The 18,007-nt window shown below is 44.6% G+C and overlaps 1 protein-coding gene across 10 annotated transcripts in view; it reads right to left on the bottom strand.

The window, feature by feature from the left end:
• The window catches only part of BCL11A (BCL11 transcription factor A), a 101,254-nt gene extending 83,654 nt beyond the window's left edge, over nucleotides 1-17,600 (bottom strand). For 2 of the 10 annotated variants that reach the window (XM_058684017.1, XM_058684016.1), the window contains exons 1-2: nucleotides 17,012-17,600; nucleotides 9,733-10,062 (exon numbers count right to left, since the gene is read on the bottom strand). In XM_058684017.1, coding sequence (XP_058540000.1) covers nucleotides 9,733-10,062; nucleotides 17,012-17,066 — 385 coding nt within the window. In that variant the 5' untranslated portion in view covers nucleotides 17,067-17,600. Of the gene's footprint in view, nucleotides 1-9,732; nucleotides 10,063-13,595; nucleotides 13,725-14,664; nucleotides 14,782-17,011 lie in introns of those variants that run through there. The other 8 variants (XM_058684015.1, XM_058684012.1, XM_058684020.1 and 5 more) reach the window with 7 other exon arrangements.
• Nucleotides 17,601-18,007: the final 407 nt, after the last annotated feature.

Below are 18,007 nucleotides of genomic sequence, written 5' to 3'. Positions count from 1 at the left end.
TATTCACCTCATGGTATTTAAGAAATTCTTGTGAGAGAATTCCCAGTGAATGCCTCCTAGGGCCCCATCCCATACACCCAGCCCCGGGAAAAGCCCATGTTAAGTCCCAGCTCGGCTGGCGTACAAGTCTGACTGGGAACAAACAGCTCTGAAAAGCCCACGTGCCCGTGCATACTGCTCCGCTCCTGGACCCAGAAGACTCTGCTTTGGTGACTGTGTTTGAACCCGTACTGAAAATATACGAGTAACTTCTTTCTGCCACTCTCCCCCCATCCCCACCCCACAACCCCCAGCCTCAGATGTTTTCCTAAAGTCGATCTTACTACCTGAAATGCAGGTATCCCAAGGAAGTGGGAAAGAGAAGGGAGAAGGGGGTAAAAAAAAAAATCCAGGTACTATCCCTCATTCCTTGGCTCTCTTATCCACGGCCCGTGCTCAGAAATGTGCCCCATTTTGACGTTTATTAGAAAGAAAACGACACAGAGCTGTGTGTAACTCACATCCACAACCATCTGTATGAGCCACAGGTCCACAGTCCTGACCAATTCCCTTTGACACTAATGTTACTCTACATGAGTAGAGTTCAATGAGGGTTGATATGGGATGTGACAGAGTAAATCAGAATTAGATTAAAAACAAAAGTTTAGAAACTGATGCTACACTGCAGAGCAAATGGGACCTGAAGGCCAAATTTCCCTTAACTGCCTTCAAGTCATTTTCCCTATTAGAGCGTTTGCCTGCCACCCTCTTGCTGGCGGTACTGCAATCACATCAGAAAGTAGAGTGGAATGCATATAGGAAGGCTCAAGATATTCCTCTTTAGATACAATACCTATATATTTAATGTATAGCAATTAACTTCTGGTCAGGAGTCTATAGGCAGCAAGCTGTCCCAAGCAGATAGAGGGGGAGAGGGGGCCCAGAGCTGGGACAGGCACAAAAGACAGGTCCAACAACAATGCCTGCTGTCAGCAGCTGAATTATTTTTATACAGGAATTTTTATCTCTATTGTACAAACAAGTACGTGTCTGTGCAGACTTGTTAAGCAATCCACTTGTATGTAGAATAAGATTTTTTTTTCTTTCTTGCTACCAGTCACACAGCTCCAAGATCAGAAGAAATACATAGTCTTTGAAGCTGCTCAAATGTTTTAGTTAAAAGGACAGCAGTTGTTTTCAAAGATCCAAGAGTATCTTTATCAGAATTAAATTTTTCCTTATTGATTTTTTCCCCTTAACATAACAAAAACATAACATGAGAAGGTTACGATTTATTATTAAAAATTTTCTCAGTCTTTAAATCATTCTTCAGTAGCCAATGTTCACTTTTAAATGTAAAAGAATAGTTGTGTTGTTGTGTTTTTTTTTTTTTTAATCTTAGGATGGGATGGAGTAGGAGAGAGAAACTCATGAGATTTAAAATTTAACATTGGTTAATGTATTGTTTTAACTGTGAACTCGAAGACTTGTGGAGGAGGGGGCTAAGATGAGCAGTAAATGGCTCATTGTGAGCTGCCCCCTAAATGTAAATAAATCATGAAATCACGGTATCCCCTGAGTCGGTAAAGGGAAATGCTTCAGGTTTTTGTGTTTTTTTTTTTGGCCCAAAAAGAGAAACTCCATATTTAAAACGTAAGAGATCAGACGTGGCATGTAGAGCCTTGTACTCCAGCTAAGTTAAGAAGAACCCAAGCTACACCTTATTTCTCCAAAAATTAACAGATGTGATTTCTTTGCAGTTTTTATACATCATTACATATCAAGAAAATGAACAACTGATGAATATAAATTTAAATGCCCTGATGGTTAGCATGGGGCTTCCTTGTGTTATTTGGTTTTTGGTTTTTTTGGTTTTTTTTTAGAAAATTCAAAAAGAAAACAGAAACCAGAGAGCATTGTGGGGGGGGGGGGGGGACACAACAGCACCTGTGTTTGTTTTGAAAGCACCTTCGTGGGCTTCACAATTATCCATTCTTCATTTTAATGGGAGTTTTTAATCAGCGGACTCACCTGTATCTAAAACTAAGATCAAATTGTAGGTGTAATTGTTCATCGCCAATGCTAACAAGAGTGAAGATACAAACAGAAACTCATTGTGAGTGACCAGAGGTCCCCAGGTATCCCCTTCATCAACATGCCTGCTCCAGGGTCCCACTGGGAATTTCCTGGCGGGGCCGATTCAATTCTGCATAACACGCTGCCAACCCTATCTGGAAAAGTGTGTGTTAGGCGCCTTCTTGCTTCTTTTACAGGAAGTTTGAATCTGATCATCTCACCTTTAGTGGATATAATTTGTTGTGTAGCACTCTATGAACTTGGTATTTTATCTATGTGGAGAGATCAAAAAGAAAAAAGGAGGGCAGAATAGGGAGCAACTCGCAGCCCCGTCCAGCCCTCCTGCCCGGTGCATTGCCTCAAAGCAGGCACCTGGTCAGGTAAACCTTCCAGGGCATTGCATCAGATCCGCTCACATCAGTCTCCAGGGTGAACCAAGAGATGAAACACTCCGGCTCCCTGTCTGCAGACTTCTCATTCGCCAGTTCTTGGCAGCTTGTTTTTCCAAGTGTTTTGTTTCAGGAAACGTGTGTATTTTCTTTGTACGTTTTGTGGATTTACCACAACTGGTTCTGACAGCTGTTGATTCTGTTAAATGAACACATTATAAAAATCCTCTTTAAAACCTCAAGCAACAGTGGACTCAAAAATAATGGCAAAATGTTTTAATGGAGTTCCAGTTGAGAGTTGATTTTTTTTTTAAGTACAAATGAAGGTACAGAAGCCTTTTAAGTCAGCACTACATCTAAACTGAATGTCTGTGTGTGTGTGTGCACGTGTGTGTGTGTGTGTGTTTAATGGGGAAAGAGGGGTGTTGCAAATCACCACAAATATTTACACTGTATTCCCTTTGTTCAAATCACATACTTTTAACAGGAAAAGCTGGAACAGCGGCTATTTAAAATTTTAAATATTCAAACGCCTGTAATTAACCATACGAAACAAATTATGTCGCATTTCTCCATACCACACATGCAAAAAATTCTGGTGGTGGATTGGGAGGTGGCAGAGTTGGGGAGACAACTCCAAGAGGAGGAAAGGATGATGTTTTCATTTTGCCATAGATCAAAGGAGAACAAGAATGGAAACTGTAGCATATCGAGCATTTTTACATCGCTGTCTTTCACACTGGGCTACCTAAGTTTACACAATTCCCCAGACTAGCTGCATATTAAGCTTGCTGTGTACAGCTTTATTATGGTGCGGTGGTGGAAGAGGCATTAATATTCCGGCTCTGCATCTGACAGGGCATTTACATGCGCCCATCTGAGCGGCACCTGAGAGCTCCTCCAAGGTGCAGTAACTGTGCATCTATTGTAAAGGCAAATGAAGCTCACCTATTCCCTGCTGGGGTCAGAAGTGACCTCACCACCCCCCATGCTTCAAATCCTTCCCTTGCCAACCTAACTCAATGCCATCGCAGAATGACGAATGAGCTCAGAAATAGACCCCAAGTTACTAACCCTGCTAAGAACAGCAAAAGCCTTTGCTGAAATGTTTTAAAAATGCATAGGGAGTGCAGCTGGCCAGTAAAAAGCAGAAAGGCAGATTCCAGTGAACCCAATATGGAATACGTTACATTCTAAAACTGATTAGAAATACAGTCTGATGTTTACTGGCTTCAAAGTGAGTTTGGCATCAAGCATACTGGCTTTAATAATGCTGGCATTTATTATTATTATTATTATTATTATTATTATTATTATTTTAAATCTGCCTTTGGTCTCTAGGAGACCTAAAGCATTCTAGGAGAGCTAAAGCATTCTTATTCGTCAGGTTACATTTCCTGGAAATTAAGTTTGTGACAGAAAATGACTCTAGTAGCAATAATATGGTTCATGCTCAAATTAATTAGGTCATTGTTGTAAAAACTACATGGCAAATTACAAAGGTAAATTTACTGATATTGGCCAGAGCCTCTATACCCTGGAAGTAAAGGAGAGAAGCAGTTTAAGGATGCTTATTTACCAGGGGAGGAGGAAAGGACAGAGGAGGGAGGGATACAATGGCCAATTTTCTATTTGTATTACAAATAACAATACTGGTTATTATCCATTAAATTATATAGTCTGAACATATTTATGAACTTTATTAATGTCCTCCAAATTGACACATAAAATAAAAACCTGCTTGATTTGAGACAATGTTAAAAATGGGCACTAAGTTAAAATCTTTTTTCTTTTTTAATCCTTGTAATAACAACACTGCTGACATAACCATGACCCAAATGAAATCTGAACAAGCAGAAAGGTACTAAAGATCCTTGGTGATTAAATCTCTTGCTAAAAAAGTGGCAAGGTGCCAGGCTGGGTCCAGTTTGATGCTAAGTGCTTTTTACTGCATAAAGCTGGTACTACGGTATGTAAAAACAGACTTGGGCTAGGGGTAAATTTTGTCAAATGATTCCTTTGTGCAGTAAAGGGTGTGAACAGACCAACCAAAGTCCATTAAATTAAGTTAACACTGAATGCCGTGATCTCGGTGCATCTCCCTAGCTGTGCTACTTTGGTTCAATTTCATGTTTTCCCCCAAGGAAAGCCAAACTTTCTTCCTTTCTCACTGACTAGTGTTGAAAAGCCACCATTCATCCATTCTCCTTTATTAAACACTTTCACTTAAGAAATCACAAAATTGTGAAAAATGCATCCCTAGGATTTGCACGTTAGTTATATGCTCCAATTTAGTCCTCCCACATTAGCCAAACTACATGGGGGCTGTGGTGTGAAATTAATGATTTTCCAGGACTTGAAAATGTGCCATTAATATGCATCCAACTCTCCTCTTCCCTGAGCTTAAGGTTCGCTGTCCTGACATTGCCTGCACGTTTCTACACCCAGTTGCATTTTCCAGCCCATGGGCAGCTCCACAATTAAATGCCACATGCACGAGGAGAAAGGTGTGCAAAACAGATTTCAGATCCTTTAACGTAAAAGGCACAACTTGCAATACAAGGATGGAGTGATTTAAGAAATTACAGCACTGTTTTTTTTAAGATCTCACAGAATGAACACAGAGAATGGGAGGGAAACTTTCCCCCTCTGCTCCTGTTCTTGAAGTGAATACATATTTGTGTTTCCAATAAAAGGCCATTTTTACATTAACTGTCTGTAACAGCAGGAGACAGAAAAACTAACACAATCTCCACATCACACACAGGATGATCTTCATATCACGTGGCCCTATTCTCAAAACTATTATTTATAAAAGACAACTAGGAAAATGCACAATGCATCTTTTCTGTGTCACCGGAAGGGTAATGTCTGAAGAACTTTGAGATCTTTGGGAATCTTCCACATTTTAGACTTTTTTTTTTCCTTTTTGGCTTTCCGAAGTAAATTTAGCAGCCATGCGGGCCACTGTGTTTAATTAAGCTTTCAAAAGTCCTCTGACAATGCCAACAATTGTAAGACACTTCTGTGGCTCAATCATGCAATCACTGTGACAGTTCTATTTACAATTTGTCTTAGAGAGAGTTTCTCTGACATTGTACTTTGACAAAACATCCAAGCTGCCAGTTCACAACCTTTCTTGGTCTTATTTACAAATACAGCTTGTATATAGGACTCCCAGACTCATGAACATGAGTCTTTGGGTAGTGGCCTCACAAACACAGGCTCCCAGTGAAAATCCTAGATATATATAAGGAAACAATATTCTCTATTCTCTGCATACTGAAGGTAAATAAAATGTTCACCAGTATATTGGGGTTTTGTTTGTTTGTTTGTTGTTTTCTTTTTCAGCTGCCATGCTAAAAATTCACTTCAGAAGTCAGTGGTTTTTATTCAGAATCACACAAATAAAGAGAAATTAAAAATAAGTAGTCATATTAGGATACTATAATTTATAGTCTCATTTACAATTATACCATGAAGTACACAAATACATCCCCAATTCATGCTGAGTTAGGAAAGAATTAGAATGGGTACAAAAAGAAAAGGCAAGTTGCTTTGCTAAGTTCCGAAAAGCGTTAAGTATATTATACTTGATTTACCTTTAAGTAACATGCTGACATGTTTGTTTTTGAATTGGTATTTCCCCCTCCATTAGAGTAACTGTCTTATATATTTTTATCTAGTTACGAAGTATATTGCCTAAGCAAATTCATTTTTAAATATCCTGATATAGACGTCTAGTTCATGATTTTAAGGAGAAAAAATATTATATATCAATAGTAGTATATCTGAGTACATTTGATAAGACTGGTCCTATTCTCCCCCATTCTCTTAAAAAGCTAACTTCACGACAGCCCAACCCTAATTTAAAGATTTCCATGTGTCATAAGCCAAAATCTCAAATCTGACATTGTGGGATAATATTTTTGGCCTTTTCTGTAAGTGAACAGCAGTTTCACATTCACTAATCTCTGATGAGTATTTCCCCCATCATAAAAGATGAGACTACAAAACACAGCAACAGCCCTGTTAAAAGCCCTGACTGCCAGTCACAGGCTGCTGACATCTGATGGTGAGTATCTGACATAGAAATAGATGAACTGGGCCCCACACAATATGACCTGCTCATTTCCAGTTAAATTAGTACTATGTCAATGGTTTCACTGGATCACAGCCACACAGTATTTTGAATATGTGAATGAAATGAAAAAAGCAACCTGAACAACACACACATGTACATGGGTGAAGTGCTGAAGCTCGTAGCCATCTATACGCCAGGTAAAAAGAATCACCCTTTCCAAAACACACTCCTCTTCGGGCGGCCTATGTCCAGTCAAAATGCAGATCACTTTACTGAAGACTTAAAGAACGCTACCTTATTCTCCTATTTGAAAGGCCCCAATGCTAAGCTTTATTTATCTCAAGAAAATCTGTCACTGTTTTATTCCTGCTTCCTGCCTATAAAATGGCACAGAACACACAGGGAGCTCAAATCCAACTTACATCACTTTAATAAAGCCTTTCCTACACAGTGCACTTAAATGACTACCTTTTATGTGGTTGCCAAACATATTCTTCTAGAGATTCATCAATAGATCTCTCTACTAATATGGAGCATTGCTTCTCCTTTCTTTTTGTGACACAATTCAAATATCTACTGGATGATTATTCTTTTTGTTTCCTTCCTTGCCATAAAAAGAAAAGCAGACTTGGAATTGTAAAGGCGTGCTTGAGAGAAATGGGCTGGTAGTGTGCACAGCCGTCTTCCAGAACTTCCCTTCAGAGACACCTGAGGGCCAGGGCATCTTAATTTATGTGCGATGGTAGAATGTTAATTTCACCATAGGAAACTCTTAATTCATTACTGTGAATTATGAGAAGTCATGATTCTAGTTACTGACATCTCGCTTTGAGATGTGACCACGCTATTTATGTCCAGCCAATTCCAGGGTGGGAACAGGTGATTAAACACAATGAAATGAATCAAGGCTTTGTAATTATTTGTGCATGAAAGGTTTACCTCACCTGGGTTGCTAACATTTGTGCACCCATTGAATATCTTAGATACCTTATAACGCTTTTCATCTCAGTGAAATTATTTAGTATTAGCCTTCTAAAACATCTTTTAAATTTGTTTTCTTTTCTTTTTTCTTTCTTTTGTGTTTTGTCTTTGGCAGGGCAGGGAGGGGGTGCTTCTCTGGGCTCTGCTATTATACTGGGTCTTAGAAACAAAAAACCTTTATGACAACCAGAAGGTAAGGAAAATATCTTTTCTTTCTCTATGTACATTCACAACTATAATAGTAAAAAGCTATCACTATAGTGCCTTCCCCCCCCACCCCCAGCTTTTAGATTCCTCTTGTAAGTACAGAAGCACAGAATTTTGGAGCTGGTTAATCCGAGAGTGAATAACCTATTTGGGACCTCAGTAAGAAGTGTGGTTTTAATTCCTGCTTGACAGACACTGTGTTTTGTCTTTTAAACGAGCGGCCCGATATGTAAATACGATGTTACATCACGCAAGTGTTACTCCATATTTGGTGATTTAGAAAGGCTTTGGATCTCCGAAGACGACAAATCCCCTTCCGCTTGCTCTTGCTTCATTAATCATGCCTTACATTTTCCTTGCAGTCACAAGACAGCACATGGAAATGGTCACTGCCATTGCCTACTTGTGTGTGTGGTGGGGGGGGATAAAATGTTAACCTACATGTCACATAAGCTAAATGCGGTGAATTCTAGAAAAATATTTTGTAAATGCAGCTTCCCTGGTACAGATTTCTCTTTTCACTAAAGGAAAAGTATCTGAGTGTTATTGCAGGAAGCATGGGGAAAAAAAAAGAAAGAAAGAAAGAAAATGCCACGTTTGATTTTAATGATCAAATTCCAGAGGGGGCGGGAAGAAGAAATAATACGACATTTAATTCCCTCTGGACCACTGACCTACTACAGTTCAACTTTGTGGTCAAACGAGGTCAGAAAGACAAGTTCCAGTGAATCAATTGATTATATGCACTATCTTTCCTAAAACTGAATAAACCTTCTGCCTTTTGGGGGAGGGGGCAGGGGGAAATAGAAGAAAGGGAACCACCAGCAGGCTTAGCATTTTTGTCACCATAGACTCTGCATTCACTTTGTCTTGTGTGTTAAATCACTCTGGTTTCACAAAAAAATGTCTTAAGGGTCACTATATAGTGTTGCTGCTTATCACTCAGGGTAAGGATTTAAGTCCCTCTGCTAGCCGTTAATTCCTTTTCCCATGAGCTGCTGAGAAACCCACACACCTAACTACCTCTCTGCTAAAATTAACCAAAGGAAGGAGAGCTGTTGAATATGTGTATGTATTTTTCCAAGAGAATTTTTACATTGTGTTATAGCTGAAACAGTGGAAGTCTGGACTGGACATTTGTAAGGGTGACATGTGGTTGTGTAAACCACAAACAAAATCAAGATACATCTGTCAAAACCACATCAGAGACAAGAGAGAGCACAGAGAAGCATTTATCATTTAGCTGAGGAGGCAGGCTGCAGGGAGCAGCCGTTCCTGTCAAACCAACCTTTTGAAATTTCCAACATGCCCTTAAACTTTTCGAGTAAGCATGTCTGTGCGCTTCAGCAACTGCCCTCTCTACTCTGGCCTGGCCAGTCGAAAATGGCATCTTAAAGTCAAGGTCACGGTGTCATCCCACCACGGGGCTGTGTTTAATTACAGCCCCATACGGGCTGACAGCCAATATGGATCCAAGGCGAGCCCTGAAGCTCAGTTAACTCTTTCTACCCAGTCCCAAACGCCCTGTCAGCCCACCCTCCTTCGCGGAAGCCTTGAGAACTAACAGCACCCCTAGGGAGGTCTGACCAGGTATTCTGACTCAAACAGGTCATTGGCCAAACTACAAAATGCCTGTATGGCCATTTCGCCTCTGACTTGTCACCATGGCTGGAAATGGACATTGGAAACAGGGCCAGGTATACTAAGGTTCAACACTTAAAAATGAGAAGGGGAGAAAAAAAGGAAAGAAATTCAGCATCAACAGATCCAGAGACAGGGTATCAGGTGTGTGTACCTATTCCACCTATATCTGACTCGGTGAAGTGGAAAATATTTATTTTTTTTGTGTTCTGGACGTAAGCAATAGGAATGATTGTTTTAACGTTACAGGGCTGTCATGGACAGTCACATGGAGAAATACAGAAAGCTCTTCACCACTCCTGAGTGCTTGGCTACAGCACCTCTGAAAATGAAAAGAAAACATGCAAACAGCTTTTCTCCTTGCTTCTCATTTACCTGCTATGTGTTCCTGTTTGGGGCAAATTCCTCTAGATGACGTTGATAAACAATCGTCATCCTCTGGCGTGACCTGGATGCCAACCTCCACGGGATTGGATGCTTTTTTCATCTCGATTGGTGAAGGGGAAGGTGGCTTATCCACAGCTTTTTCTAAGCAGAGGCTGCCATTGCATTGTTTCCGTTTGTGCTCGATAAAAATAAGAATGTCCCCCAATGGGAAGTTCATCTGGCACTGCCCACACGTGAGGAGGTCATGGTCCCCTTCTGGAGCTCCCAAAGGGCCGTGGTCTGGTTCATCATCTGTAAGAATGGCTTCAAGAGGTTCGGCTGTGGTTGGAGAAACAAAAGCACAATTATTAGAGAACCAAAGACAGAGAAAGGGGAAATACATTCTCAACCCCACCCCATCCCACCACATTATATAAAGTGTTTCTAGCCTCCTTCATATAATACCCAGAAAATGTGAGCACCTAAAACATGTAAGGATATGGAGGTTATCAACAAGAAAGCAAATTTATCAATGAGGCAAATCATCATATATTTAAGGAAAACTATCTGACTCGCATAACTCCTGAGAAACCACACACACACACACACACACACACACACACACACATACTATAAATTCTGTCTGTTTTTCGAGTTTAGAAACAATGTTGACTGTTAAGTAAATAGTTAACACAGGTGACATAAAGAAAGCTTAAATAATAACTACCCCCAAAACTGGTAAAAACATGGATTGAAACCAAATTTCTTTCTTTTTTCCTACAAAGTTGTCTACTGTGCCAAAGAATAAAAGAAGAGGTAAATAAACACACACACCCTTTGTGTCAGTGTATATACTTCGAAGTATACAGAGACTTAGCTTTGTAAATTAGAAAGCTACTATATCACACACAAAATGTGCCACATTTACACCGCCATAATAAGCAAACGACTGCATTCACCTGTGAAACAGATCTAAATAATAATCATAACGTAGCATAATTCATACTGCCAAAAACCTTTCTGATCTCACTCTCAGTAGTGCCACAAAATCAAAGAAATACCAAATTCACTGGCAATTCTTCCCAGACACATTAGCTAAATGGGATACTTTTGAGTACTTAAGAAAATAAGCCAATTAGTCATTTTTTCATTCTGAAGAAAGGAATGCCTAAAATATTCTAAACATGTTTGCACTTGGTGGCTCCCATCACATAAAAATCAGAATGGTCAAGCAAATGCCACATCTCAGAACAAGGCTGAGAAGTCCTTTCTTTAGACTTGAAATACTTCGCCTAATGTTGTCAAAGTTGACTAATTTTCTGAATGAGCTCCAAAACGCTTCATTATGGGACTATTTCTACACACATAATCACCAGCGGATGGTATAACAAGGTAGATATGTCTTTCATTCCCGTTTCCTTTTTTTTTGAACTTTGCACCAAAATACTCTAGCGTCTCATTTGAATAGCTTCTATGATTTTTTAACCTTCCAAAGGGGAAAAAAGAGTTGGTAAGTATCTGCTCCTGAAACTGTATGCTTACCCTATCAAAAAAAAAAAAAAAAAAATCACAAAATACAAAACACATCCAGGATGCTGCCAGTTAATAAAACTGAAGCAGAAAATGTACAAGTCTTAAACAGTTAATCAGTCTGACCTTCTTTAGCAAGCTGCCAATTTCACATTTAATGAACTTAAAGCCACAGAGAATCAAAAAATAGATTTTAATTTGAGTGTAGAATATTGGAACCGATTTTGATAAAGTGCAAAAATCCAGTGAACTCAGGTTAAATTTATTTCAACCCTACCCAGGCTGAATATTGAGGGGGAAGATCTGGAGTAACTCCCAGATGTGCTGGGTGAAATAATATTGAGAGAGCCCTGCCTAGCTGCACCTGTGCTCAAGTAGGACATGTCATAATTTCTAGCCTCTGGTACTCCTCCTAATTTAACATAAGGTCACCACAGGAATATGAAGGTTATATTCCTACTAATAAAGACAGCAAGGTAAGCACTTATGTTTCTTTGCCCAACATACTGACCAAAAGATAAATACAAAAAACACATGCATGCTTTTCAAATAAAATGACACAAATGGAAGTGCTTTTGCATTATGCCTCTGTGTCATTTTTCTTCTACATTTGCTTTCATTTTGACCAAGTGAGGCACTGAATAGGGAAGTCATTCTCCAAGATCCCTGCTATTTGAATTAAGGATTTTTAAGTATACATTGACAAATGTGGCTTTTTGTTGTTGTTCAGCATTAACCAAGTTCTGAGGGTTACAGATTAAAGAAAGATTCAGGAATAGTATTTTGTTTCATTAAAGTTAGTACTACGTAGAACCTTTGCAAAAAAAAAAAAAAAACAACCAAAAAACATTTTTTAAACTCCACCATTAAGATTCGTTTTTTTGTTTGTTTGTTTTTTTATCCCCAAGGCCTGACATATTCTGAAAGTGGAAATATTATTTAGGAGCAAAAGGAAATATTCTCCTAGGTAGCAAATAGTTAAAGGTAATGCGGTACAAAACAGACTTGGTTAAAGTCTTCTAAATGTAGTGACTGAACTGATTTACAATCAAAACCAGGAAATGAAGTGGTAATTCAGAGGTTGCTGATTACACCTCCACATTTCACCTAATTAATTTTATAGGAGGCAAAGTTCTTGAAAATAACAAGATGATCAAATGTACAGATATAAAACCTGTAACCTCAACATTTTCTATGCTCTTAACGTAAATTATTGCTAATTAACAAGAATTATATCCTAATGTATGAAATACGTCTAACATCGGGCTTCTTGCAAAACATTTGGCTAGTAATGTTCAGAGAAATATCAAAACGTGTTTATTATTGCTGCTATATTATTAAAAATAAGACGAAGTGGGGCACAAAGAAAATATGAAAATACAATTCTCTTGGTGTAGTCTACTGATTTGCATTGACATCTTTTCTCAGTGGTAATCAACATTTCCTTTCTGGGCATCTGTTAATTTCTCTGTATTTTAATGCAAATTCCTCTTTCCCTAAAAACATTCCTAACCTCAGCCATTTTACCCCCTCCCTCAATTCAACTCCATCCTCCTTCGCCCCCACAATACCAACGTTTCTAAGCTCCGGCCTAAACCTCCCGCTACAAAGCGGGGAGTCCAGGATTGAAGTGGAAGGGAGTGGGCAAATAATCATAATAATTAGCCACGAATTCTCTACAAGAGGAGAAAAATAGAAAATAAAATGCTTCTGCGTTCAAACAGCAAGACAGACTGGAACGTCTCAATGCCCCAGCGGCTGACTGAGATCTCCTTCCTCTCTGCAGTTGCAAAGGAATAAATTTAAAGAAGAAAAAAAAAAGCTCAAGAAGAAATGTAGGGAAGAAGCGAGGGAAAGGAAGGCTGTTGGGGGAGGGGGAGGGGAAAAGGAGCTATGCCTTCAACTTTGCTTTCCAAGTCCTTCCTTTTGATTGTCTTAACAGGGTAAGGAAGCAAACCGAGTCAGAAACGCAGAGAGGAAAAGCAAAGAAACAAAAGCGAAGGCTAAGGCTACAGGCCCGGGGCCCGGGGCCCGGTGGGGGCGGGCTTTGCAGAAAGTGAAGTTGGGCGCCGGGACTCAGGCACAAAGCGAGCAGCTCGCTGGCTGCAGCCTCCGGCCGCGCTTGCTGCAAACACGTGCAGCGGCGACTGCCGGGCCGTGGGGCCCGGGCCAGGCCGGGAGGCAACGGGCAGCCAGGGGCCCCGACTGCCGCCTCCACCCGCGGTCCAGCCCGGCCTCAAGGTGACAACCGTTCCCTGGCCCCGCCAGTTGGAGAAATGGGAAGTGAGGCTGGGAAAACTCGGTTGGTTAACCTGGTGCAGTCTCGGTATCCTCACACACACCTCAAGCGCGGGCCCTGAAATTCATTCTGTGTCCCCAGGCTCACACTTTTTACTTTGGGGGATCTCTGCAAATGCGTTTCCCCCGCGATTCCGGGCACGAGTGTGCGCAGCGCCGCGGCGGCTGCGGTTATTCATTATTAATGACGCTGCTAGCCCGCATCATTATGATGATAACTATTACTATTGTTGTGATTTCGGGCTCCGAGGCGAGAGCTGCGGGAGGCGGGGGAGCCAGGGGTCGGGCTGTAGAGCCGCTGTGCAAGCCCAACGTAGCCGCCGTTGTCCGTGCTTTGCGCTGGGGTGTGGGGGTGCAAGAAGTGAACCCGAAGACCAAGTGCAAACTTGCTGGATCCCGCCCTTTGGCCTTGCCTCGAAGGCGGAGAGTGCGTACCCCCCTTTTCCCCCTACCAAAAATGCCCGCCCCGAAAGAAAGCGAAAACTGCACCCCACTCCGCGCCCGGCGCACGGGATTGTCGTCCGCGCTCCCGAGCGCTTCTCCGCAGCCCCGGCCAGAAGCATTTTTAAAGTCAAAATGAAGAACAAAGACATAAGGGGTGATGGGGGGAGAAAGGGAATTCTGCCTAACCGTCCGTTTCCCCCACCCCCACCCTCGCAAAGCTCTTCCCTCCCCGGCCGAGAAACGCAAAGCAGGGAGTGGGGGAGGCTCTGGTACAGGTTCAAGTTCGCTGAGCTTTCTTGATCTTGTTCTGCCTCCTAGCGACCGAATGGCTCATTCAGCCTAAGAAGCGGAGGATTGGGGGGGAGGGGGGGTCCTGAACACCGGAATGGCTCCCGCCCCCTCTGCGCACCCAGAAAATGAGAAAGAACTGGCCCTTGAAACCCCTCCATACTACTCCCTTAACCCAAAGGCCGCACTGAGACAGGGATAGAGGCCAGCTAAACCCACCCAGCCTGGAACGTCCCGAGGTGGACCCGGGGTGGGTGGGGGATAGGGGAGCAGCCTGGACTGCACGCCTCAGTCCGTCCTTTGAGCCCCCACTGCATCCTTCCGAAGAAGGTTCCGGCTTTCCCGAGTCCTGCGAACACTGCCCTTCCTTCCCGCCGGTACCTGGCCGGGCTGTAACTTCACACCGCCGCACGCCGCGTCTGCTCCGCATCCGGCGCGGCCGGGGGAGTGGGGGCGGGGGAGAGCGGCGAGGGAGGGATCCGCGGGGGTGGGGAGAGGGAGGGCCCCGCAACGTGCTGGGGCGGGGGGAGCTTCCGAAGTGTGTGACAAGTTCCAGAGCCCAGTGAAAAATTCAACTCCTTATGCGCACCCCCCCCCAACCCTTTAATAAATACAGAACTGGGTATAGACGGTGTTTTAAAATTACATCAAAATTTAAAATAAGGGTCACGAATGAGGAGGGGAAGGGATGTGGGCCCTCTCACGCCTTTCTTTCCCTTGCTGCCAAACTTTCCTAAGTGCCCACCGCCCGCCTTCCCAGACGCACTCGGTTAGCCAGGACACAGTAACCCACCCACCACCTCATAAAGATTCAAAAGGACCACCGCCCCCCCCCGACCCCCGACCGAGCCAGACCCGGGTTAGAGGGCAGAAACTCAAGGGTGGGGTGCAAGGAGTACCAGGATCCAGCACTCCCAAAACACACAGTCGCACATACTGCTCCCTTGCTCACCTCCCCACCGCACCCCCACCCCTCCCAATTCACCCCCCACCTGGCCTGGCAAGGCTCGGGAGGCGGGGGGATAGTGGCCAGACCGGGTGGGAGGGGGTCAAGGAAAGCACGTGGTGACCTCCCCAAGGTCCGGCGCGGTGGACAAGAATGTCGGGGGGGTGGGGGTGGGGGAGGGGGAAACAGACGCGCTTTTTCAGTTGCTTTACAAAATAAAAATGCTTCGCAAAGCTGAGTTTCTCCCCAGCCGATTTCGAAGTCTGGTGGGCTGGGAGGAGGTCTGGGTATTGTGCTGGGGGCGAAAATGGACTGTGGACCCGGCTGGCGCGGAGTCGCGGCACGGCCTGCCGCTGTGCCGGCGGGTAGGCGGCTGGCGCGGGGTGGGCGATCCTGGGCAGGGCGGGGGCGCGGCGAGGCCCGGCGAGGCCCCGGCGAGGCCCGGCCGCCGCCGCCGCCCGCTCCCGGGCTGCCGCGCCGCGCTCGGTCCTCTGTCTGTTTGTTGGCAGGAGGCTCCCGCACACGCGGTGCTTGTAAACATTCAGACACGAGATTTTTCCCAATCAAAATCCACTTCCACTTTTTTTGAAAATCTTCCAAAAAATAGTAAGAGGAGGGAGTTCCTCGCTCCCTCTCCATGCCGCCGGCGCTCTAAGTTTGCAACTAAAGAGGTTTTGGGGAAGGGGGTAATTGTATTTTTCCTCCTCTAATAGAGATTGAGATTTTTGCAGGGGGGGTGGGGGAGTCAAAGAGGAGAGCGTTGCAGAAAACGGCTGGCCGAGCGTTCGGCTTCTGTTTTGGGGCAAGAAAATTTTTACATCCTCTTGCCTTGTTTTATTTTTATTTTTTATTTTATTTTATTTTTCACGTCTTCTCGCCGCCACTTGAGGTTCGGCTAGGAGGGGCGGGCAGCGGGAACCCAGGCGACGGCGGCCCGAGCGCCCTCCCTCCATCTCCCGCTCGCCCCGGGCCCTTGCTCCTGCCCTTCGGCGGCGGCGGCGCGGAAGGGCAAGCGCGAGGAGCCGGCACAAAAGGCAGCGGGACAAACACCCACCTCGGGCCGGAACAAAAGGCGGCAGCGCCGGCGGAGGCTCTGGTCCTTCGCGGTCGCCAGGCTCTCCCAGGCGCCGCGGCCCCTCTCCACACTCTGCAGACTCCAGAGCGCCGGGGGGCCCCCTCCCACAATCCCACTTTCTCACTATTGTGGAGATGACTACTTTCTTCCTAGTGCACACTTGACCGTGAGCGCGCCGCTGTCCGAGGGCCATTCTCACCTCTTTTTTCCCTGGGAATTGTTTTTTTGGCTTGGGGTCCCTCCTCCCGCCCCGTTTTCCTTCCTTCGGTGAGTGGAAGCAACCCCCCTTTTCCCCTCCAGTTCCCTCCCCTAGGTTTGCAAGAGAGTTGTTCGCATCCATAGCATTGTTCATTATTTTGCAAAATTGGAGGGGAAATCATTGCGTTCCTTTTCTAAAAGCGAAATAAAGCAGCGGAAAGCATGAAAGAGGAGGAGTCAAATTTTTGTAAATTAAATAAAAATAAAAGGTGCGTGCTATCCCAAAAGTGTACGTACGCCTGTGGTTCGGGATAGGATGAGGTTTGTTTTTTGTTTGTTTGTTTGTTTTTTCTCCCTTTAAGCTCTTTTCTCCCGACTCTCGGAGGTTCATCTCGTGAAAAAATTAAAAAATGCATGCACACACCCCTCTCTCCCCCTCGCTCTTACTTCTCGTCCTGCGCGCTCTCGTGATTATTAATAATTATTATTACTATTATTGGGTTACTTACGCGAGAATTCCCGTTTGCTTAAGTGCTGGGGTTTGCCTTGCTTACGGCGAGACATGGTGGGCTGCGGGGCGGGCGGGCGGCGGCGGCGGCGGCGGCGGCGGCGGGCGGACGACGGCTCGGTTCACATCGGGAGAGCCGGGTTAGAAAGAAGGAGACTCCAGAGAAAATATCTTCATCAGTGCCTTTTGACATCCAAAATAAATTAGAAATAATACAAAGATGGCGCAGGGAAGATGAATTGTGGGAGAGCCGTCATGGCTTTTTTTTTTTTAAGCAAAAAAAAAAAAAGAGAGAGAGAGAGAGAGAGAGGAGAGAGAGATAGAGGGGGAGAGAGAGAGAGAGAGAGAGAGAGAGAGAGAGATGAAAAAAATGGCAAAAGCCCCCCTGAGCTGCAAGTTCAAGTGCGGACGTGACGTCCCTGCGAACTTGAACGTCAGGAGTCTGGATGGACAGAGACACACAAAACATGGGCAGGGCGAGCAGGAGAGAAGGGGAGGAGGGAAGGGGAAGCTCACACCAATGGACACACATCAGGGGCTGGACATGAAAAAGAGACCAGGACAAGCCAATGGCCAGTGCGGGGCGGGGGAGGTGCGGGGCGGGGGGCTCCGCAGACGCCAGACGCGGCCCCCGGGGGAGGGGCGGGCGGAGGGGAGGGGGCGCTGGGGCCGCAGGCTCACCAGTGGCCGCAGCCAGCGCCGTGGCGGCAGCGTGGCCGGGAGAGAAGAAAGGGGTGGCGGGGGTGGGGGGGGGGGAGCAAGACGTGCGCCCTGCTCCCCCCCGGACGCGGACCCTAAAATGAAAGATTACTTAAAAAAAAAAAAAAAAAAAAAAAAGCCAAGAGTGTACAGCGAGACTGCAGCTCGGGTCCGGGGAAGCGCGGGCGGAGGGAAGCCAGGTAGAGTTGCTCCCGGACACCCTCCTCCGTGCGCACACCCACTTCCCCTCACCGCCGCGCCACGGCCGCGCTCGCTCTCCGCGTGCGGATGCCCGGGG

Source organism: Neofelis nebulosa, chromosome 9 (assembly GCF_028018385.1).
Source record: "Neofelis nebulosa isolate mNeoNeb1 chromosome 9, mNeoNeb1.pri, whole genome shotgun sequence".
NCBI classification, from domain to species: Eukaryota; Metazoa; Chordata; class Mammalia; order Carnivora; family Felidae; genus Neofelis; species Neofelis nebulosa.
The sequence above is the reverse complement of the archived record's forward strand: the minus strand, read 5'-3'. Positions and strand labels throughout refer to the sequence as shown.